General features: G+C 39.2%; 1 protein-coding gene across 1 annotated transcript in view; it reads right to left on the bottom strand.

The window, feature by feature from the left end:
• Positions 1-25560, bottom strand: part of FAM135B (family with sequence similarity 135 member B) — a 190906-nt gene that overhangs the window by 104608 nt on the left and 60738 nt on the right. Inside the window, exon 2 of the mRNA XM_085053635.1 lies at positions 22698-22793. Coding sequence (XP_084909761.1) covers positions 22698-22774 — 77 coding nt within the window. The 5' untranslated portion in view covers positions 22775-22793. The remainder of the gene's footprint in view (positions 1-22697; positions 22794-25560) is intronic.

Here is a 25560-nt window from a genome sequence, read left to right on the forward strand (position 1 = left end):
GAACACTTCCAAAAGTGGGACATTCGCAACTTTTCTGGGCAATGATGGCCATGCAGCCAAACTCTCAGCAGACTCAGAGACATTCAGCTCCTCAGAGGATGCTGGGCAGACCTTTATTTCCTCTTTGCCCACAATACTATCTTGGATATCAAAACCACATGGAGATACCTCAGTGCTGGAGACTTCATAACAAGGTTAGTTCCAACCTTCATTATATCCTTTGCCAAATGGACTAGGTGCAAGGACATAAAAAGTCTTCATCTTATTTACACCTTTCCCTGCTCATCCCCTAAATTTTTGTAAATTCATTTGGATGTCAGAGATGTTATAGGGGTCACAAATAGTTATATTCCTGTGTAATCAGCAAACTGAACTGGTCAAAGTAAAAAATGCATAACAAAGTCACAGAAACCTAAGGAACTCTCAGAATAAGGTCAAACTGTGAAGCTGAAGGTCCAAATATAAAGAGAATCCAGAGACTAGCAAGGTCTGCACTATTATGTATTGCAGCCAAAAATGCAACTCATCTTTTTTAGGTGACCAAGCATGTTTTAATTCTTAATTATAAAAATGGCAATAAACAGTTATTAAAAAATGATTTATTGTAGTTTGTTTGGCACCTGATACCAAAAGGTCTGGCCTTCATAACACAAAGGCATAAAGCTGTTCTGGCATAAATCATCATGGAATTGGATACATTCTTCCCAAAGAAAGACTTTAGAGCATGGTCCTCGAGTCAGAAGACACAAGAGGCTTCCAAATATCCTATTGTTGGTTCAGCTTAACATATGAGTGCTTTGCAAAGACTTGCACCTCCAGGTAGTGACAGTCAGTGGATTGATGGCAGAGGACAGAGAAAGAGAGGACCTCAGATCCCCCCAACACCTCAGTGACATTCAGGGAAAAGTACACACAGGGCACTGAAAATGTTAAAGGTTCAAACTGGTAGACTGAATTAGAACTCACACAGAAATACTAGGGCTCACAATTTAACAGTTTATTCCTTTTAAAAGTGAATATTTTTCCTGAAAATATTTTCAGTGAATGTTTCAGGCAAAATGTTAACAACAGCTCCAGAGGAGGTAAATAAAGGAGATAAATATCACAAGCAGTATATAAGTAAAGAACAGCTTCACCTTGGGTGGCCAGAAAAACACAAAGACATCCTTATTTGAGTTTCACAGGAATGCTTGTTGTCCAGTTAAATTAAGCAACATCCATACAGGAAACTGAATAAAAACCATTACCTGTTATGTGGTTACTGGTTGTCAGGGGTTTTTTTCCTATTTTTAAGCCACATATCAATATTTAAATCATTAGACAGGCAAACATTATCCATTCCTCCTCAGAGCTTCCTCTAAGTCTTTATGAGCAAGGAGGAATTGCCAAACAGTGACTTTATAACCAAGCAAAAACAAAAATATAAAGGTTCTTGCTCCCACACTGTGAAGCTGGATGTTACTGATAATAGCTTGTGCGTTGTGAGGAGGGTTTTCTGATCAAAATACAAGAAAATAAATATGTTATAAATTACATTGCAAGACGCAGAGTGCCACACAATTTCCTCAGCAGCAAACACAGATGCGAATCTCCACTGTCCTACACACCTCTTGGTTGTGCCAGTCTGAGTGACATTGAGACCAACATATAAAATAAAGCCATGTTAATATGAGCATAAATAAAACACTTTTGTCAGTTCCTCTACAAAAAACACACTGTTGGATGTCTGGATGCCATGCTCAGTCCCTGCTAAGGGAGAGGAAAAGGGGGAATGAAAGAGGGCAGGTTTTTATTAGATTTTAGGGAGCAATTCTTTACTGTGAGGGTGGTGAGACCCTGGCATATGTAGTCCAGAGAAGCTGTGGATGCCCAATCCCTGGAAATGCTCAAGGCAAGGTTGGATGGGGCTCTGAGCAACCTAGTCTATGGGAAGATGTTCCTGCCCTGGCAAGGGGCTGGAGAAAGATGATCTTGAGGGTCCCTTTCAACCCAAACCATTCTATGATTCTAACAGCATGGCAGATGGAAAATGTATTTTTGGGATGCTAAGACAACTCATTCTCTTCCAATGAGGCACTCTATTAACTAGAAATGGCATAAATCATGCTGAGAAGTAATAGAAACCCCTGCCCATAGGGTGGGCCTGTTAGTCTTCTAAACAAAGTGAACCACCTCCAGCTGCCTCTAAATACTCTCATCAAGGAGTAGACTCATAGTCTGGTCATCCTCACCAAGCTTTTCCAACCCCCTCAAAACAAAGAAGGATCAGTTTTGTCTCCTGAGGTCTCCTAGACTCTGAATGACTTATTCTCACCTGAGGAGAACATTTGCTGTGTGGACACTGCAACAGCAGAGCCTTGAGGGTGGGATTCTGCCTGGCTGGGAACAACTGAAGGGACACAGCTTCTCCCTCTTTGTGTAAGTAGCTGCTCTCTGAATTTCAGGCTTGGGAAGAAATCCTACAGACAACTTTATCTCTTCCCAGTTGAGTGATCCTCTTCAAAATTATATGAAGCATGAACATAAAAACTGCAAAGAACAGAACAGGATGTGGAGATCAAAATCTCTCCTTAAAACTAGAGAATCAGACTGAGGCAGACATTGCAAAGGCCACCAAAAGAGTTACAGGAGGTCTCCCACCACAAATGTGTATGGAAGGACTGCCTGGTAGTGATATGGAGCTGACAGCAATGATAAATGAGATATTGCCTCCAAAATAACAAGCAATTTTTCTCAGAGGACCTTTGCAGAAGTGGCATGTGAATTGGACACTTGGTAATACAGACCTACAACAAATCCAAGAAATTCATAAAGTTACAGAAGGGCTGGTGAAGAGCAGAAGCTAAAGGGTAATTTTTCAAAGGGAGTGGAATGGACATCACTTGGCTCCCTGAGTGTAGCCCCAGAAATACATGAGGCTTTACAGTAGATTTTATGGAAAAGAATAATTAGGAAATAAATGAGAAACTGCAGTACAATTCCTGTTTTACTACAATTAGGCTGGGTCTGGCTCATTAGACTAGGTGGTACCTCTTTTTGAGTAAACATCTGGTTTGTTGTGTTTTTTTTTTTTTTCTTTTTGAAAGAGAAGAGCAATGCAGAAAAGCTTATTTAGACTTCAGTAAAGCAGGGAGAGCATGGAAAATTGCCAGCTAATGTGGTACAGGCACTGTGAAGGGAAGATCAGGAAACAGCAAGCTGATATTAAGAACTAAAGGAACTTGGTACACTTAACTCAGCAAAACAGAGCAATCAGATCCCCTCTCCATCTATAAATATATTGGGAGGAAAATAATCAGGAAGAAAGAAGACAGAGGTACAAGAAAGTACAACACTGGCACAAGAACAAACACATATAAACTGTCCACGAATAAATCCAGTTTAGATGTAAAAAGCTGTAGCTGGCAGAGGAGCAAGACCGTTAAAAAAAAAAAAAAAAGGCAAAAAAAGCTCCTAACAGAAGCAGGAATGAAAAAGCCAATTTGTTTTTAGGGGAAGCTCAGTAAATTTCCAAATGATTTATAGGACATGGATCCTTGTTATTTGCAGAACAATATTATTTATGCAGGCAGTGCATACTACTCCAAGTCCCTTCTCTCTTGCAAGATAAACTGCACGGGTCACCCTGTCAGCAATGAATTTGCCATCTTCACCTTCACTGGCTATTTGTGAATTTTTAATCTTTAAAATTAAATAATTTGAGTGGCTTCCTTGTTTTCCTGTGGCTGGACACCTATCAATCCCTGCTGAGCTGCACTGGCTGCACTCACAGATGTGCTGGGTGACCCTGCCTGCCCTGCTCCTCCTGCACAGGGCAGAGCTGCTGTCACCACTCAGGCTCTTGACTCTGAGGTGCTCAGACTTCCTATGCTGATGTTAGGATAATAAAATGTTTTAGCTCCAGATTACTCATCATGCCATCTCTGGTGATCTAACTATACCACAGGGTAGTACCTAATTCCAGAGGATTTACATCAAAACCAGCAGAGAACAGGGTGGTACCAGCCCCGTTACTGATGCTTTGGACTCCATCCTGCCCTTCCTTCCTCCTCTCAAATTAATATCAGAGTATCTCAGCTCTCATCTAGTCCTGCTAGTTGCTGCCTCCTTGTCTTCCCCTGCCACTGGCTTGTAATAACACTGTAAAACCCAAGTTAAGGAGGGTTGACTGGTTTGAGAAAAACAATTTGTCACATAATATTGGTGCATCACACCACCAAACCAGATCCCTCTCACCAGCAGTGCTTGCAGACCAGACTGCTCCTCCCTGATCATTCCTGCAGCATGGAAATCAAAACCTTTGGCTCAGAAAGAGTGCCATAGGAGCCAGACAAGTCCAAAACTGAGAAGCTTCCACCTGCTTTGATAAATACCTGAACAGCTCCAAGGCTTAAAATTTCATTCCAGGTTAGGCTGCATTTAAAGAAACAACCCTTAAGCTAATAAACTTGCAAACAAACATTCTGTGTGCTGAGCCTGATGAGTCAGCCTGGAGTTTCAGCTGCTCCTCACACCAGAGCTGGAGTTGAACTCCAGGAACTTCTGTCCCATCAGCAAAACTTCTCCATTGAATTACTGCTTCCAGGCAGCAAAGAACTGCAGCACACTGGTTTGGAAGTCAGTGAGAAAAAGCCTTACAGGCAAGGAAAAAGATGGATTTCACCATGAAAACAGCAAAGGAAGAGACTTCAAATCTCATTGCAAGACTTTACTTCATGGGCTTTGAACCCAAGGTCTTCAGATGTGAAAAACCACGTTCTCTCTCTAGACACATGAAGAGACCTTTGTGTCCTGTACTGATGATCCCCAGCAGAGGATTGCCAAGTGTGTTACCATCTGAAGGCTTCCTGATATTTCAGAAGTTTTTACAGGACCGAGGACACATCTGTGACCATCCAGGCTGATTCCCAGAAAAACACAGTAATGCATATCTGCCAAACACTATTATTTTCTGTACAAACACTGGGGACCAAAACTGAAAAATAAAACCAAAAAACCATTCTATCTGGTTAGCTTCCTGCTGGAAATGTAAAAAGCGAAAAGCAATACCCATCGTGGAGGTACAGGGAGAAAGCCAGGGTAAAGGAGGTAAGCAAATCCTTTTTTGTTTCTCCTTTCCCTTCAGTGAAACAAATCAGAGGTGCAGCCATAAAAATTCTGCCTATTTGCACAAAACAGCAGAAAATTTTTCTTGTTTGTGGTGATAATGCTTTAGGTTACATATCTAACCGAATCCATAATACTTTGTGGATCTTAAAAGTGCATGAGTCACAGAAGTGCACTGCATGAATCTATCCCCATTTTGTACATAAATATTTTGGTGTGTTCTTTGGCTATTCAAACAGGAGAGCATGGGAAAAGGTGACAGTTTTACACCTAAGATTGCAAACAGAAAGATAAATCAGGCTGTGGAGCATATCAGAAAAATTACCATGTTGTTATATAAAAAATTACCACGTTGTTATATAAAAAAGCACAATGTGCAATAACACATGCATGAGAAAGACCTACAATATGACCAAAAATGTTTCAGACACAGCTACAAAATCCAGACATTTCTCAATTAAATATTATTTCAAGAAGCTTTTCTGACCTAACTCTGCCTCAGGCTTCTGGCAGGCTGTAGAATAGCCCAGAAAAAAAAAAGGAGTGATTGTGTGACACATGAGTTAGCAGCAGGCAGGAGGTTGTTGTTCACAGAAGTCATCACCATTCCCACTACCAGCATTTTCTTCTCACCTTTCTGGCAATGGGAAGAACACCTCAGACAGCCCAGGGAATCTTACACTCACTTTGAAGCTATTAGAGGTAGAAGAGGAAGGCTTTTCTCAACCCTCAGTCTTACACACACACTGAACAAGGTGACAGGAGTGTCTGGCAGCTCCCCCTGTGATACCCAGAGCTGCTGTGCCAGGGCAGGACAGTCAGACACCACTGCAGCACTCAGATCCAGACTCCACAGCCATTTATCACATCAACTTCCTACGATTCTCATCCCGGTTTCATTCTGAGGCTCTTTAACTTTTGATGAACCTAGGTCTAAAATTAATAGTGTGAGGAGGGTGATCCTTACTCTCCTTGCAGTACAGTAAGTAATGCACTTGTCTCAGTAGAACACACAGTGGGTCTATGAAAGCAAACTCTGAATCATGCAGATAAGATTAAATTGTACAATTGCAATGTATGGCAACCCTTTTTTTTCCTTTTTTTATTTTTGCTAGGACACAAATTCCTGTCTTAAAAACAGATGCTGCCTAGTTCTGCAGGTCTGAGAGGTGCTTGGTGTAATTCCTTCTCATCCAAACAAGCAGGACACAAGGGTTCTCAGCATCTTCAGAAGGTGCTCAGCATATCCTGGGATCAAACACAGACACTTAAGTCCTGAGTCCAGGATTTAGAGCTGGAAGCTCTCAAGAGCTAAGTACTCTGGTTAAGACATGGAAAAAATATACCCAGCTTCTGGCAAATGAGCTCTTAGTGTCCACAGAAGGATTTCAAGGCATTGCTGAAGGACAGTCTACACTTGGCACTGGATCCTTTTCAGGAAAGGATTTCATTTGGATCCAGGTAAGCCACAACCTTGATCATTTTGATACACCCAGCTTCTTGTAGTTTCATCAGGTCATCTCTGCTCTGCAGAAACTTGCAACCCCACAAGCCATAAAATCCCCTGCCCATGAAACCCTCTGGCTCTGTGACAATTATACCAACCAGCTCTCTTTCCATCTCCTTTTATGCTCACCTCAGGGGCTCTTGCCCTTTTGTGCTCATCAAGGTAGCAATGCTGTCTTTTATTTAGTCCCACATTCATACTCTTAAAGCAATTTGCCCTTTACTTCCCATTCAGTCATCACAGCAAGGTAGGGGTGAAGAGGAGTGGGCAGCAGAATGGTGAACAAAGAGTAAAACAGAAATGTTTTTTATTGTTGGGAAAGAAAGGCAGTGAAAGGAAAGGGCAGAAAAATTAGCACCCCAATAAGGATATGAGCACTTATAGTCTTGTCTCAAAAGCAATAGAAAACCTTGAAAACATAGTTTAATTTAGTCTCACAGTCAAGTAGTAACCTTTTCCAATCTGTTCTTATATGAAGAGCTAAAGATGAGAGATTTTGTGCTCTTGTAACTGAAGCACCTGGAAAAACTTACTCTCTGATTATCTGAGAGAGAGAATTAACCCTCACCTGTTCTGGGTGAAATCAAGAGACTATAACAATCCTTTAATAGATATAAAATAAGCTGAATATTCCTGAAGATAAATTCAAACCTTTCTATTACATCTTATGTTTTAAGTAGAATAAGACAAACGTGGTGTCTCATGAGATTTTTAAAGTGCTTCTGAAATGCTTGTAGAGTGAAATGGATAAACAAGTTTGGAGATGTGGTTATTTACACTACATTTTGTTTTGTATCTCACTCCAGGAAACAGGAGAAAAATGAAAATGATAGGCATGAAACGACTTCTTTGAAGCTGTTGCTTTAAAAATTGTACTTTTTTTTTTCCTTCATATCTCAGAACTCAGAAAATTGAAAGCCAAAGTGACCTTGAAACAAAGATGTAAACTATTGGGGACACAATGTCTAATCCAGCAGACCAAGGAGAGTTTCACTTTATTCACAGCCTGCTAATTGTCTAATCCCAAGTGAATAAAAAAGCTGAGTATCTTCTAGCCATTGACCCTGGACTAGACTAGGGAAATGGGCAAAGGGGAGATGCAGTGGGACCTGACACAGAGTGAATCACAACCCCAGGACGAGTCATGTTACTTTAGTCCATCCAGCAGATCCCTAAACTCTGCCACCACTAAACTGGCGAGCTCAAATGTGTGGAACTCTCATACAGGTTGAACACTTCTTGTGATGGAACAAAGCTATGCAGACAGGCCAAGTTGCTTGGTCTCAGACTCATTCTACCTCATGGCTATGCCTGTGTCTCTCCCGATTTCAGGATGGTCTCCTGATCCCAGAAAGCCATTGCTCTGTGATGGATCTGACAAAATTAGACTCCATGTCACTCATTTCTGGCTGGCAGAACAAGAGAGGAGCTGCATTACCATGGAAAGTGCATCCACTAAGGCCTGACATTTACAGGAGCCCAAGGGGAATTCACACTCACTGCCACCTCCTCCCCAAAGAAATTTTGGGTTACAGGTCATGTTTCACATCCCTGACCCAACACATCAGGTCTCACTCAGCTCAGGTGCATCAGCAGGTGCAAGGTGGGAGCATCTGGCAATAGCACACAGCAAATTCCCAAGGGCAATGCAGAACTGCAGAAAACTGAGCCCAGGGGTGGCTGATCAGTACCACAGCAAAGAGAAGTACAAAATTCAGCATTTCTGTCTGGGTCCAGCTCAGTTCTTAAGGTCATAAAACAGAAATTAATTTCAGAAGTACAAAGATAATACTTCAGTGGTTTCTGCTGAAATGCAGCGTTATTTGTTCTGGGGTATTTTGAGGGGAGTATGCTTTTTCAGTCAAGTCATAGAATCATGGAATATCTCAAGTTGGAAGGGACCCATCACTGGGTCCAAGCAATCACTGGGTCCAAGCAATCATTGAGTCCAAGTCTCTGCTTCTCACAGGACCAATTAAAACTAAACCACATGACTGAGACCATCACCCAGACACTCCTTGAATGCTGACAGCCATTTCCTAAGATGTCTCAGGTGGGTTTCAGAGAAGAGTTTGATCCTGTTCTGTTTTGGAACCTGATGCCTAGAACTCTTTACAACTCAATTTTCTCCTGTTAAAGAGAAAGGGATTGCAATGGTCCATTTCTTCCCAAAATGAGGTTCTTAGTTCAGACAGACAGCTTTAGTTATGAGGGTAACCCCTATGAGATGTAAACAGAGATTTACATGTCTATGTGATACATGTAGCAAATAAAGAAATTTTAAAAAAACCCAACCAAACTAATAAAAAGGCAGCATTCCCTATTCTAAAAGACTAAAGATCTCAGTACAGAATCAGAAAAAAAAATCCCACACTCTAAGAAGAGCTCAGAAATGTGGACACTTTTCAGTGTCAGATTAGAACATGGAACAAAAACTACATGTTTGTACAAAACATCTTTTTTTTTGCTGTTGCTCACATCCTGTACAACTCCATAAGAAGATAAAAAGAAAGTGATGTGTCACAAAATTGTAACACCTCTGCTCCTGCTATAATTACTTTCTAGGACTGGAAGTAGAATTTTTTAGCAAAGTACAAATTAGAGATTCAGTGTTGGGCAGGAAAGCACCATTCAAGCTTGCCCTCTCAAATGATAAAATAGGATATAGGACATGGAGAGCAACTGCATAGAAACCAGGACTTATCTAAGTAATTATTGGAGCCTATATATCTAAGAAAATAAATTCTGGTCCTTGAAAAACAGCTTAAAAACCAGTAGCAAATGATGGATAAAGAAGCTGTAAAAAGGAAAATTTAATGGGGTGCAAGAAATTAAGGAATTGGAAGTTGAAACTTAAGAGTAACTTTAATGATTTCTGGAATGGTTACAGAATGCACGGTAGAATTTTTGCAAGCAGAAATAGAATAGCAGATGGATTAATACAATAAGGTTTTATTAGGAAAGGAATAAAACTACCAAGAATTTACAGCCTCTGACAAAAAAAAATAGAGAAATTGGTAGTACAGATGCAAGAACTGGAGAATAGAAGTAATGAGGTCTTAGAGACTGTAAGCTGTTTGGCACAACAACTACAAAGTATTAAGAAAGTGGTAAGAGAATTAAAAGAAAACAAAGAAAGATTACAACAGCAACAGTACAATAACCAGACTCAGAGGTCTGCTTTACAGTTTAAATTGGATGATAGAGGGCTTGGCTACCTACAGAAGGCATCTCTGATCAAGTGCTAAAGGAATAGTCAGAGGCAGAACAGGAAGCACTAGTGACAAAAGAGCGATTGCAGCCTTAGAACAAATAGAACAACATAGAGATAATTTGATCAGTAAAAATTAGGAGAAATTACAGCTGAAGTGACAGTTAGAGATGCAGTAAAAGCACAGGACTTCCCTCATCACTCAGCTTTGTTCAGACAGAGCACACCTGGAGATAGAGCTGGGTGTTGTGGTTTAACCTAGGTCAGCTGCCACCTCTCACTCCCCTGCCCCAACAGGACACTGGGTGAAAGTAAAATGAAAAAGGCTCTTGGCTCGAGATAAAGACAGGGAGAGCACTTACTACTTACCATCACAGGCAAAACAGACGTGGTTTGGGGGAAATTAATTTATTGATACTTAAAAACAGAGTAGGATGATGATAAACAAAAATAAACCAGTTTCCCTGCACCAATTCCTTTTTTTTTTTTTTTTGATGCTCAGCCAGCCACGTCCTTTGATTTCTGATTCCTCTCCCTGCCTCTTTCCCAATCTCAACTTTATTCCTTTGTTCCCAGCTCCTCCAGCTCCTTGTCCCTGCGACTGTTCACGTCCTGCAGGATGCAGCCCCAGCCTCTCCCCATAGATCCCCTCCCTGCTTTCCCTGCTTCCCCTACCTGCATAGGGACACCTGACATCCCTGATTACAGTGACTCTTCAGCTTTCCTTTTCCAAGAAACTGTTTCAAGAGACAGATTCATGATACAATGTCTGCATTACATTTTCTTTCCTAGTCTTTCTCAAGAAATGGGTCATCTCTATGTCTATCCACTCATTCCACAGAAATAAAACTAATTGCTAAATTTGGCATCTTACCAAAATACACCTATGTTTCTCACTGAAATATTGGCAGCTTTGAAGGGACATTTCCCCCTCAAACAAGAAGGATGAATATTCTCTTCTGAAAGTACACTCAGTGCTGGCACAGGCCTGACAGCTCTAGAGATGGAAATCCCATTTTCTGCTGAATTAATTCATCACTAACAACTATGTTGAAACCTCTTCTCAATGTTTTTGTCAATAGGAGTCCTCAGTCCTTTATGAAAAATCTATACAGAGAGGTGAAAAGAGTTCTCATTCCCAATTGTATCATGAATCTGTCCCCTCTTCTAAAGCTCTGATCTCATTTTTAAGCTATTCCTAAAAATATTAATATTAATAATGTAAGAACTCACAAAACCTTGTGTTTCAGAAATTTTCTCCCAGGAGAAATTATTCACAGAAGAAAATATAGTATCAGAGCAATACTGAACAACACAGCAGTAGAGACAAATGATGTGTCCACCTGAACTGCCACCAAATCCTGGAAATACCAAGAGTTTGCAGCCACTTCTCTTTGCAGCAGTAAAGCCTGCAAGTTGTTTGCAAATCTGCTCTAGGTAAAAGGAAGGCTTATTTCCAAAACAGCAAGAAGTGAAACCCACACTTATCTTCCAGCAGGATCCACAAATAAAATACTCTTCATAGAGTCATAGAATCATAGAATAGCCTAGTGTGGAAGTGACCTCAAAAGATAATCTGATCCAGCCAAGAGGAGATCATCCAGAAGCCTTGTCTGGATCAGTCACATCTCAAAAACCTCCAGAGATGCAGACTCTACCATGACCCAACCCCTCAGGTTGTTCCAGTGAATAATTGTTCTCCTTCTAAGAACTTTCTTTCTCATTCAGGAATGAAACCTCTTCTGATGAAAACTGGAACCATTGTCCCTTGCCTTCTCCATGTGCTCTCATGAAGAGACAGTGTGTCCTCTTTGTATTTACTCTGCAATCCTTACTGGAATACTGTGATGAGATTCCCCCTGAGCCTTCTCCTCTCCAAGGGAGAGAAAACCTTGAGTCAGAAGAGATCATCTGCTGTTCCTCAGAGGTCAGGTCTTTGGTTATGTCACCCCAAGGACAGAACCCTGCACTTGCCTTGGTTAAACTTCACACAGTTGCTGTTGCCCTCTGTTCCAGCCTGTCCAGGTCTCTCTGTAAGATATCTCTCCCTCCTGACATGTCCACCTCACCACCAGCTTGGAGTCCTCAGCAAACATGGTGAGAGTTCAGTCAATCTGGTGATCGAGGTCATTTATGGGATTTGCCATCTACCTCAAAGAATTAAAGTCTCACTGGCTCCCTTTGACAGTTTCTCTACTCTCCATAATTTTTGCAGGACTTTTGCAGTGCCTGAATTCAGTGGATTTTGTACCTTGCTAATTTGACTAGCAGATAATCTGGAAAAATATAGGATGTTATCTGACACCAGGATAATCTTGGGATTGGACCATCCTAAGAGGCTTGACCATCAACTAAATTCTGCAGAGTTCTGAAGCAGTGCAACATGTAAAGAATAATCCAGCATTGGTTCCAAGGAGGGAAATATTAGGAGATGAGAAGAGGGGAAAAAACTAATGACTTTTTACTGGTGAGATGATGGAATAGAAATTGTTCAGCCTTGAGAAGAGAAGGCTCCAGGAGACCTCATTGCAGCCTTACAGTATTTAAAGGGGGTTTATAAGAGAGATGGCTTTACAGACCAGCAGATAGTGACAGGACAAGGGATTTTAAACTAAAGAGGAGAGGTTTAGATTAGCTATTATGAAGAAATTCTTTACTCAGGGTGGTGACGCACTGGCACAGGTTGCCCAGAGAAGCTGTGGATGCTCCATCCCTGGAAGTGTTCAAGGCCAAGTTGGACAGGGCTTTAAGCAACCTGAGATAGTGGAAAGTGTCCCTGCCCATGGCAGAGGGGTTGGAAAAAGATGAGCTTTAAGGTCCCAAACCCAAACTAGTCTATGATGTAGCCTTCTTTCTTCATATTTTATAGAGTTTCAAGTGATTTAACAACCCAGGGCTGTTCCTCTCTGAGAATCTTCACAGTCACTTTCCTTAAGCTCTTGCAGGAAAGAGCTTAAGGAAATCTGCATCACCTTGTCTCTTTCCACTGCTTCACAAAAAGTTTATCTTGTGAGGAGGACATGTGAGTCCTGGAAATATCTATACCAAAGAGATTACTTTAAAGTGGTCAACAAAAAGAAATTACAAAAGAAATGAAAAATCCTCAGTTTCCTCAGTATTTGTGGTGGGTTTTGGTTGCAGATATCACTCCAGTCACTTTATAAACTGACTTCTCATTTGTTGCAAGACATCATTATAAAAACTTATCATGCATAGCCAAACAGGAACAAGAGATTACTAAACAACCGTTCATTTTTCAGCTGCATTTTATTTGTAATACCTTTTATTGGCAGATGTTATCCCCACAAATGAATTAATGTTCCACAGTAACAAAGTGGATGTGGATTGATGGGAGAAATTGATTTGTGTTTGTTAATGTACTTTTGCTGCAGCAAGCACATTAAGTAATTAAAGTGCTAAAAGAGTTCTCCCCATCCAGACACAGAATATACTGAACTCCATTAATGCAAGGACAAAGGACAACTTTTTTTTTTCATTGCATCTTGAGTGCACCCTGTCTGCTGCATACACACCATATAGTTTAATTGCATCCATAGAATTTAACTATCCTGCTCCAAACCCAGTTAATTTATTTAGAGAGGAAACTCTAAAGGATTACATGACAAAAAGAGATTAATTATTTTGGGTTGCCAACATAAAGCATCTTGAAAGGATCTTATTTAGAGATCCTGTGCAGTTTTCCATTCTGAAAATTAGACTTTAGGATATTTTAAGATGAATACCAAGATATCTGAAAAATGAAAGAGCCACTCTTGAACAAAGCTTTTCTATACACAATTTTATTTTCTATCACAGCATCTGAGCATTTGTGATTGTACCCTATAAAGAACAATCTTCTGATATATTATTACTACTCCTATGGTTGTAGATAATAGCTGATGAGCTAAAAGGCTTTTCAAACCCACCTCAAGTAATTTCCCAAACTCTCTACTCGTTCCAACAAATAACAACAGTCAGGTATTTTGTTTCAGCTTGGAACAGTTATGTTAAAATTCACCTTAAAAAAACTGCAATGAAGCATATGAACAGTATTGCCAAGGGACAGGATTGCTTCAAATGTGGGGCAGGGCAATAGAGCTGAACCACATCTCCTGGACATTAGGCAGTGCCTCCTCTCTGAAAATAATGTGCATTAGGGACATAACAGTGAGAAAAAATACTGGTGGGGGGTTTTTATTCATCTAACACTGCTGAGGGCTGCTCAGATGTTAGTGGTGAGTATAGTATAAAAATAGCATACAGAATGGGACTTAAAGGAAAAAAGCTTGTCACCTGGTGTGTTTATGTGCATGTTTATGTACATGTTTGTAACTGAAGAGTTTGAAGCTGTCTTTGGTAATGTCTATGCTTCCCTTCCCCTTAATTCTAAAACTACATTTCCTGGACAGAGGCAATTTGGCAAGAAACTCTTGTACTATTTACAATTAATCTTTTAATGCTCACAATTGTTATGAAAACTGTGAAAGGTTGTACCCCAAAGCTCCAAAAATAATTAAATATGTAACAGTTTTGGGGTTCTTTTTTCAATATTTTAAGCATACTAAATCCAGGTTCCATTAATTTGCTAAACAATTCCTTGTTTTTAATCACTGATAGAGGAGTGGAAAGGAACTGTGTTCTTTACAAGCCCTTTTTTAATTTAAAAAAAAAATCCAGGAAAAGAAAAAGAAAAGAAAAAGAAAAGAAAAAGAAAAGAAAAAGAAAAGAAAAAGAAAAAGAAAAGAAAAAAAAGAAAAAGAAAAATAAGAAAAAAAGGAAAGAAAAAGAAAAATAAAGAAAAAGAAAAAAGATAAGAGAAAAAAAGAAAAAAGGAAAAAAAAAAAGAAAAAGAAAAAGAAAAAAATATTAAAACAAAAGAAGCCCCAAACTGGGCTAAATGTTTCATTTGGATGGCCAAAAATTACACCTTGGTCCCTTAACATATACATAGTATCTCCTCTGAGGAAAGCAAATATCACCCCAGTTCAAATGACATTTACATTGCTGCTTTGATAAATTTCTGAGTGAATTATGTCAGAAAATAGCTTCAAATTCACCTCACATTATTTATATTTATACACAGCTATACTTGAGATGTTGACTAGAGTTCCTAGCTCAGGGAGTTACAGACGGACTCATGTCTGTTGCTGGCAATCACTCAGCTCTCCGTACATGTAAGTCATGGAAGGAAGTCTAAGCCCTCAGGCTTGTGAAAGGATTTATGTGTAGATGCTGCAACATTTTATTACTTAAGAACAAGTGAAGTGACATATTTTTAAAGCATTGATTTTAACCAGAACAAGCCAGAAACATGGCATCAGGATAGACTGTGTCAGTGCAATTATCCTAAACAAGAGAGAGTTCCAGAAATTAGTGAATGAGAAGGTGTGGTAATAAAATAACTATGAAATAATTCAAAAAAATCCACTGTGTTCCTTGTGTGCAATTTTTTAAAGAGTGAGAATTTATTCCCCAGGTTTTCATGTGAGGGTGATTGTGGTGTTTTTAGCCCTTCTGGCATTTTTCCTCCCTAAAGCACTCTGCAAACAACTGATAGAGGCAGATGAAGTTATCTGTATTTGGAATGTGTTATTACATTGTTACATAGGTGGGTTGGAACTGCATGGTCTTTAAGGTGCCTTCCAGCCCAAACCATTCTGTGGCTCTGTGGCACCAACTTTCAATATCCCAGAAAGCATGGTGTGATCACCAGCAGCAAATATTGTCTTTAAATACAAGACAAAGCTTTTGGGAAAACAGCTAGACTGGTCCCTCCTTACAGCTCCTGATTGTAAGGGAAAAAATAAAATCCTATGATTATACTCAAGATCTGCAATTTGCTGCTCAGAGTCTGGAGAATCTCTATCCTTGGAAGTTTTCAGGACTAGATTGGACATGGCCCTTAGTGATTTGGTCTGAATTCATTAACTGGTCCAACTTTAAGCAGGTATTGGGCTGAAGAGCAGGCAAATTCCCTTCCAGCATGAATGATTCCCTGACTCTAGGATGATTAGGACCATAGTCTTCCTCAGCATAGAAACAACATTGTGCAGCTTCTCTCTTCATCACTCAGTTTCAGCCCATGAAGTAAACACTATGTTTTAATGATTTACCATCAGCATAGTGGTCTCCAGTAATTCATCTGGCTGTTTAGCTTACAGCACAAACCAGGTTTAGTTGATAAACATGTGACTTTAGCTGAGAGATGCAGTTTGCTAATAAAATTAGGTTCTGCTCTTCATCTGTATGAATGCTCCACGCCTTTAGTCTTGATGTCACCATGGCCAGTTCCTCAACGAACACATCACATCCCAGAGGAACTCAGTTTTCAATGCTGCACTCAATGACATCTGATTCTAAGATGTTAGAATCAGATGTTAGGGGCTTGTGTTACCAATTCATTAAGGAAATAAAGGATAAAGCAGTTAGATCCAAGAGTATCAATGAAGATCACAGCAACTCCTAAAAGACCTATGAACAAAGAGCAACCACGTTGTCTACAATGTCTATTCATTCAAGTAGAAATTCACCTCAAAGACATGCATTTAGTCCATTAAATTAATACATTTGCTTAGCAGAACTTAAGAGGGATCAAAGCCACCCTGTGATACTCTAGGGAATGATACTTTAATTTTAAGATCTCTGCTCATAGAAATATTTTTATTTTATGAATTGGATTTATAAAAATAGGAAAGACCGTGCCAAATTACACATCAAGAGCTTTGAAGAAAATCTTATAATAGTCAATTTTTAATGTTATAGATGATAGAATGAGCTGTCTTCCAGGTTAATGGCTGATGAGCATTAAAAGCTGGCTAAATCCCAAAAGTTTCATTTTGGTTTTTTCTTCTCTTTTAAACTCTATTTTTTTTGCCCAAGACTTTAATCTAACATCACAGCTTGCATTTTATTTCCTAGGAGAGTGGATCCCATCTGTTTGCGTGACATTCCTCTTGGCTAGTACTGTCTATATGAAATATTTTAATGTTTGTCTTCCAGGAGCAAGCTGAATGCCTTCTCTGTCTGTACCCTTACCTTTGATTTATGAATTTTCCTGGTGTGTACAAAGCTTACCACCTGGATGCCAGAATACCTATACCAAACTGTTCCCTCTGCAAGTATCACCACCTTTTATCTTTGGATCAGAAATCTCTTTGCAGAATTTACTGATCATTCAAAATGTCTTTCTTAAGTCCCAGTTTATTTTCTGCAGGTGGGGAAAACCTGAGACAACTCTAACAAGACCAGGATCAGAAACAGAGCTAGGAAATGAATGTATTGATTCACCAGACTATACTTAAACTTTTTTTTCCTCTGACACCCACCAAGAGAGACCAATTTGCTGAATGATGTGCAGTGTGCACTTTTAATTAAGTTGTTCCAATTCTAGTGCTCTTGACCAAGACAGAAACAGTTGCTATCCCATGTGTGAAGGGTGGCTGAAGTAAACTGAGCACATTCTTTCTCAACAGATGACTCAGTCAACTCCTGTTGTGTTACATGGGCACCAAATGGGAGCAGAACGAGTGGTGAAGCTGGACCATATGTTTTCAGGAGTGGTAAAATGGCATTTGGAGTTCTCAGAAGCTCTCAAATTACTATAACATTTCTGAGCTCTCCAACATGTGTTTGTTCTAAATAATTATGTTGTCCAGAATTTCCCCTCTCACCTTGCACATGCCTGGTTTTAACTCTGTATTAGTGATTGCTGGGAACTGTATGTGGAAAACAATGCCAAACGAGCATGTAAAGCTACTCAAGACCTCGAGTACTATTTATCCAGGCCCCTTATTTCTGAATTTGTACTCATTCTCTGATATTGTCTTGGTTAGCTAACCTATCAGGAAGTTGGAGTTGTCCTTTAGCTCAGTTGTCTGTAAGTGACAAAGTGACACAGAACAATTACTGATGTATTTAGGGTCAGGTAAGCCTATTGCTTATTTGAAAGAGAAAGATAATTTCCAGCTACAAATGTACCCTAATTTCAACTGACTAATCAATTACCAGTCAATGGAGTTTGTGAGATGCTGCTCTTCACCTGCAGAACACCCTAATGCCTTAGGCTCCACTTCATTTAGTTCAGTGTTTTCCCTACCACTGGCACAGGAGGTCCCAACTCTCTTCAGCAGACAACAGGGTGCCTAGAAATTAAAGATGGCTGTACTCATTAGCCAAATGAGAAAATTGTCTTCAGCAGCTGTAATGACAATAACTCATCATTCCTGATTCTCCTGAAGTTGCCATTTGCTTCACTTCAGGACGTTAATGTTTAGCTTCCTGCACACCTGCACTTCAGCTACGTTCATGAGTTTAGATTTGAGCTAAACTAAGTTCAATATTGTCAGTTCCGTGCAGCAGGTTCTCAGCTATCACTGCCTGGCCATGTAGAGTCAGTGTCTTCTTACTCCTGCAAGGTTTTATCCTTTTTCCTTTCTTTTTCTGATTCTATTTTTTTTGTTTGAGGATGATATCTGATACCTTAAAGTGAAGGTAATATGTCTTCATGGCAAAAAAAAAGTCAGTTCTGCCAATACATCTGTTCCAAGGGACAACACTTCTTATTCCAAAAAGGCATATTTTACCCTGCTTATAAGTCCTCTTCTTCCTTTTATTTCGCCCCTGCCTTTTTTTTTTTTTTTTGCTTTAATTATAATAAAGACAATTCACGCATCATAAATGAACTAAGTCACTATTTTCAAAATTATATAGATTTACAGTCCAAAAGTGATTTGTGTTTCATTAAAGGTGAGAAGTCTGAAGAAATGCATTTTTTTAACAAAGTAGCAAGATTTACTTCTGTCCTACACTTCCAAACTATATTTTAAATACATATATATATATATATATTCTGACACTGTACCTCAAACACTCCGGGAAATAAGGTCTGAAACTCTGAACACCATGAGTATTTTTCAGGTACCCATCTGACAAGAAAGGCACTGGTGGACAGCTGAACCCATTTGCTGGGAAAAGAAGCTGCTGCATTTTGTCTCCAAAGGAATCACTTCATGGCCAAGTACACTGAAGCCCTTTTGTCCATCTGGTAGTTAACAAGGATGTTTTGCCACATGAAAGCTTTCTCTGTTAAGTCAGAAGATCTTGTTTCCAGCAGCTCTCAATGCTATTGATCCTTGGTCTGATCCTTGCATTGTTTTGTAAGCTGATCTTTTCTCCAGGGTAATGGTTGCATTCCTTTTAAAAGAACCTGGACTTCATTTTTCCACTCACCTTTAACCACCATCACCCCTCACACACATAAACCACCAGTGGAAGTGTCAGACACTTACAAATTGCAGCCTAGAGTTTGAGGATTGATAAGACTGATAAGCAGTTGATTCAGCCCTGTGATCAGTAACCAGTGACTTACCTTGATGCTAGTTTTATAATGCACCTTTGCCAGAATCCTATCACTAGTCAGTCACTATTTCACCTTCTTTGTGCCCTCTACTTCCTCACAAACTCCAACTATTACTCACCCTGTGAATGCAGTAGTTGTGGGTTTCATTTTTTTTCCTCAGTCAAATAGATTTTGAAAAGCTTTAAGGAAAAAAAAAGGTGCAGAAGGATTGCTTCTGACAGAACCAGACAAATCAATTAATTGATCTCTGGCAGTCAGGGATAATTTTATTTCCTACTCTATTAAGGAAAATCAGAATCAGTTAGCTAATTTCACTAGAGAAAATGTCACCAGTTATTAAGCAGCACATGATGGAAAGAATTAAAGACGGAAAACTCAAAAATGTTTTTCCTTCCAGAAATTGCATTACTTGTTACTTAACCTTTAGTACTCTGGCATCAAGAAGCATTGCAAATCCTTTGGTTTGACCAAAAAAAAAGGGTTTTTCCTCAATAACAGCACCTACAGCATTTAACCTTTGATGTCTATGAATACTGACACAGTTATATTTGTGCTCCAGAGGATAAATTTACCAGTAATTGACCAAACTACCTGCACACAATTTACTGACTGTTCCTGATATATATTTGTAAAAAACATAAAACCATGACAAATATTCACCCCAAAAAAAAAAAAAAGTCCTGATTTTTGAATCAGTCTCTTTTCAATAATAACTATTCATACAGGTAAAGAAACATGATTCAAATATCACAAGGTGCAGCTGAAATAGTTTGAGGATCTTCCATTTCTCATGGGGAGGTAGAGGTGGCAACTGGCTGTGCACGCATACAGAATTCCAAATAGCATCCAGTAAAATCAAAAATAGATCAGGACCATTACCAGCAGCCAAGCATTTTGAAGCACTTTGACTCTGTGGCTTATAGACAGCAGATCATGTCCTTAATCAAGCTTGATTATTAACTGTCACCTAATGGCTCCAGAAGGGCTGATTCTCCCAGGATTTTCTTGCTAAATCTTGTTGATTTATTCATTCCTTTATTTGAATGGAGTGCTCTTCTTGAAAAGACTCACAGTTGGCACAGCCACACTCTCCCAAAGGGCAATGTCTCCAGAAGGACAGTTAGCCTAGACTAAGTGTTTTGGAAAATACTGCCCTTATTTCTGCAGTTACCCAGTTCCAAACTAGAAATTTCAACTTAGTCAGTTAGAAATGCAGTTGCAGGACTATTCTTTATTTGTGGAGATTTATATTCATTATTTTTTATTTTGTTTTTGTACCAAAATATTAAGAGAAAAGGTAAGTATTAAAAATTACTAATAATAGTCTTCATTTTTGTTCATGCTTTTGAGGTAAAAAACCACAGCATGTTGTATTCCCACAGCAATTAAAATGAATTTCAATTTCTCAGCTTTTCTGATAGACAACCCTGTCTTTCTGACCTTCAGCAGGACAAAATGATATTGACTCAGTTTATAAGTCACCCAGAGAGGAAAAATGTTAGTTAAACAGAAAATAAACATCATTCTTAATTCTATCACAATCTCATCTTTGGTATGAGGAGGATTTACATGGAGGCCATGTAAATCCAAGATAAGCCAGATGCCTATAGTGAATATCAAAAATGGGAATATAAAAAAGGCAAAATAAAAAGTGTGCCCAAGCTAAAATGAAATTTGGCAAGCTCACCTACTCTTTCTCTTTACACTTTCATGCCACTCTGAAAGGGCCTGCTGAGCAGATGAAGTCAGCCAGAGGATAGTGACCACCAAATATGAGACACAAGGATTTGGCTGGAAATGCAAGGGTTAAAATGATGGAAGGAAAGCAAAGGTAACACAGTGCAGGATACATAGAAAAATTACTGAAAACAAATTAATGCAGTATAACCTATAGTATCGTGTGTTTGGAATATTAATCAGTAAAGCAAGGTAAGTACCAGTGGGGAAAAAAGCAAAGGTAATTAGGAACTCATTAGTGTGACAGCTGAATATATTATCTGTGTTAGAGCTAGGCTTACCCCCACAGCAGAGATTTGATCTGACTGTCAAAGCCAAGGAAAGCATTTTACAGAAATGACTGAATGCAAAATCAGTACAACAAAACACAGGCAGATCATCATACAGGAGCATGGAAAGATTCCTAGCTAACCTCTGAACAAACTATTGTCTAAGTCCAAAAAATCACTTAGCCCACAGATGGGTGTGGATTTTCAATTGTGAGGAAGATCAAAGACGTTACAATGAGCACCAGAAGTCAAAAAAAAAAAAATTATAGTTAGGGCTGTCTTCTGTTATCACAAGGACCAGAATGCACATGAGATTTTTTTTATAGCTCGGATAAACCAAACAGCTCAAGCATAGAGGGTTTTTTTCAGTTTGACACCAGTATTTGACATATTCAGAATACTTCCTAATATAAAGTTGGTGGATATTCTCTTGGAGAGAGCAACAGAATGACAGATGCCAGCTGTTAAAGCCAAATAGAGCTGTGTTTCCTTCAGTCAAGTTCCCAGCATTTTTCCCACACAGTTCATCAAAGTAAATCAAATAACAAAATGCCTCTATACTGATGGAAACAGCTCAACCTAATCCATCCCAACACCTGAAACAATTCCTTGGTTTTCGTGAGGGAAATGGTGCTTGAGATAGACAAATCAGCTGTGAACCACCCCTGTGCCAAGCTAAGGCTTGAAAGAGAATATGTAGTGTTCTGTAAACATCAGTTATGATAGATGAAAGAAAATAATATTTCTCTAGACCCACTGTTTTCCATGAAGTGCATTCTTTTGACCTGTCTGAATGTCCTAATCTCCTCAAAAAGTGATTATTTATCTAATTTTTATCTCTTTTTTTTTCACTGAAGAACACCTGTGGGGTGCAATATGCAAGCAGAGCAAAAACTCACACCTGGTCAGGCTTCTCCACAGTCACCAGGTTGTTATAAAAACTACTAGGAAGAGTGGTTAAAAAAGAATAGAGGCAAAAGTTTAAGTAGACCAGAGCTGTACATATCCTTCTCATTTATGGAGACGTGAAAAATCAACGTGGCCTCCTGATGCAGAGCTTTAGACAGAGGTGAGTATTCATTTTCCCTTCTGAAATGGTGAGATTCAGCTAAATTTCATTAAAAGAACAGAGTCATTAGATTTATGGCCCTAAAATGAAAAAGTTTGCATTATAATTCAATGCAGCTATCATTTACCACAGAGACTCAAAACCAGTCCAGAAGCATTTACAGAAGCCATTGTACTTATATCTGAACAGGGGCTTAAAATAATTTGGAGCATTACAACATTGTATTGCAAAAACAAGTCAGTCAGGCTGACTTTATAGTGAAAGTAATGTACATTGATCTTCCTTGACAGCAATGAAAGCCCAATGACATCCTTCTCTGCCCTGGAGATTGCATGAAATATAACTGCATCTGGCAGAAAAGAACCTGTTTTGCAATTTAACTCTTTTCTGTGAGCTGCTCCTCTGTTGTCAGCTGCAAATTAATGGAAAAATCAACTCACCCCCTCTGGAAGAGGTCCACATTATGGAATTTGTGTAGCTCCACAGAAAACTCGACCGTTCCCTGAACCTCAGACATGGTTTTTTCAGGTCATCACCTAAATAACACATATATAAAGACATTATAAGCAGTTGAAGTATTTTTCTTAACAAATCCATGAATGGATTATTTCATTTTAGTCGGCATCTTGGGGTTCATGCAAAGCTTGAAATCAACTGATATCAATTGGAATCTTTCCAGTGACATCATTTGGCTCCATCTTCAGGAAAACTCGCTAAAAGCCAGATCAAAGCAGTAATTAAGAGAGGTAAGAAGTCTAATTAAGCCTGAGGACAGAATGATAATATTATGAAAAGTATAAGGAGCAAAAAGTAAATAACATATTATGTGCAAGAATCTCAGAGCAAATTTTAATTAACTCTCTTGCTGCTCTTGTATGGGAAATTGATTTTTTTTTCTTCCCATTTTATGAAATGGCAGATTTCCAGGGTCAGCACAGCTCATTTCTGTAAAAGCACAGGCCAAAAAGACAAGAACCCTAGACAGATGAGAGCAGAATTCAGATTTCTCATGCTTTTGACCCCTTCTATGACTTAAATAAAGTCCCAGAAGGGAAGCTTCTGAGGGAATATGAATAATTTAAAAATTAATGAATGGAAGATATTCTTCTAAAGAAAATGCTGACAATCATGGCACCTAATAGGCCACAACAGTCAGATCACGATTTTGAAGCATTACAGCCATTTACATATAACATCTCATGTGCTTATTGAATCAAAGAATAATTCAGATTGGAAGGGACCTGAGGAGGTCATGCCTCACTCAAGGAAGGAAGTTCCAAACCAGCCCTAGTTAATACACCAGTGTAGATCCTTAACATTTCCCTAATTTATAGCAGAGGCAAGCCAAGGACTTTTAGAGCTTTCAGACAGATTTTCAATTATTTTTTGCCCTTCCCTCCTTCCCCCCTCCCCTTGCAAGTGTACTTCTGGCAATCTGCCAAGCTGCCTGGAAATTGTCTGTAGGATCAATGAGAGGATAAAGATTAATTTTTTTTCATTAACACATTAATAAGCAACATTTTAGTTGTTATTTGACTGCAGCCAAGTGCAGTCTCTGAGGAAGACCCATGTCAGGGCTCTTAACAATCCTCCCTTCTGAGATACAAGGCTTTAAGGGGGCAAGTAGCTCTGATGCAAAGTGAAAAATGTCTCCAGAGGTGCTAATCAATGATTTTCATGGCACTCATAGATTTGACCGTGTCCTTTAATGAAGCAGGAGTGAAGAGGATTTTGATACATGAAGTCGTCAGATAAGCATTAGGCTTTAGGTTTCTCAAGGCTTCCTCTTGATTAGTAATTTTCCAACTGACTGGCTTATTACACTGATTATTTTAAACTAAGTTTTTTTTTTTTTTTTCTGGCTATCCTCTCAAGCACTACAGTTTTTGAAAAAGATCTCATTCCAGAGTTAAAAGGCTATTAATTTTTCATTCACCATCTTCAAACTTTGTCATTACAGGAATGCAATGTAAAATATATGTAACACCTGTCTACAAATGTGAGAAAAAAAAGAGAATTGCTAAACTACACATCTGATACTCCTCCAAGGTAAGGAACTCTACATTAGCTTGTGTCAGGCCATGATTTGGGTGTGCTAAAGGTGTGTTCAAACTCTATTAGTTGTCATAGAATCAATGAGGTTGGAAAAGACCCTTGAGATCATCAAGTCCAGCCTATGACCTGACACCACCTTGTCAACAAGATCATGGCACTGAGTCTTTTCCAGCCTTTTCTTAAACAATTTCAGGGACAATGACTACACCACCTCCCTGGGCAGCCTATTTCAATGCTCAATTACCCTTGCTATGAAGAAATTCTTCCTAGTGTCCAACCTAAACCTTTCCTGGTGCAGTTTAATTCCTCTTGTCCTGTTGCTGTTGCCCAGAGAAGAGCCCAATCCCTGCTTGGCTACAGCCTCCTTCCAGGGAGTTGTAGACTCTCCCCTGAGCCTCTTCTTCTCCAGGCTAAACACCCCCAGCTCCCTCAGTTGCTCCTCGTAGGACTTGGCTCTAGACACTTCACCAGCCTTGTTGACCTTCTCTGGACAAGCTTCACCATCTCACCATCCTTCCTAAACTGAGGGGCCCAGAACTGGACGCAACACTCAAGGTACAGCTAAAGCAGTGCTGAGTACAGAGGAATGAAAGTAATTTTTTTTTCTGTTTTCTTTGTCCCCCATTTCAACAGGAATGAAACTGATACTTTGTCCTTTTGCTTTTCGGCACAGATTAAGAAGTTGTATACAGTTTATAAGTCACGAACATCACATATCCACCAGGTTATGTGTGAGTCTGTGTGTGTGATAATCTTGCCTGAGTCAAATGGCAGACTGTGTGGGAAGCTGGTAGGAAACCATGCAAACCACAAAGTAATACTCTGACAAGGTATTTAGTCTTGAGGAGGGTGCTAATGAAAAGAATTGCCTTTGGAAATAAATCTACATGTTGGGCTGAGGCATATTTGCCTAGACCAAAAGCTCAGGATCAAAGGAAATTCCATGCTTTTGAAGAATACAGTTTAAAGAGGAAAGATGTGAAAGGATGGCCAGCAAGTTCAGACCAGTGCCAGTGTTTTCAAAAAAATAAAAGATGTCATGAAATTAGGATTAACTAAGGCATAAGACAAATTTAAATACATGGAAATAGACACACAATTCTTCACTGTATTTGCAATATATTTTTCAAGCTTTACACCTCTTCAAAACAAACATAGAAGAGTCATCCCAAAAACAAAAACAAATACAACAAGCAAACCAAAAACCTGTTTCTGTAACTTTATTTCCCTCACTGATCACTAGAATTA

This window comes from Lichenostomus cassidix, chromosome 2 (assembly GCF_008360975.1).
Source record: "Lichenostomus cassidix isolate B80296 chromosome 2, HeHo_3.0, whole genome shotgun sequence".
Taxonomy (NCBI): domain Eukaryota; kingdom Metazoa; phylum Chordata; class Aves; order Passeriformes; family Meliphagidae; genus Lichenostomus; species Lichenostomus cassidix.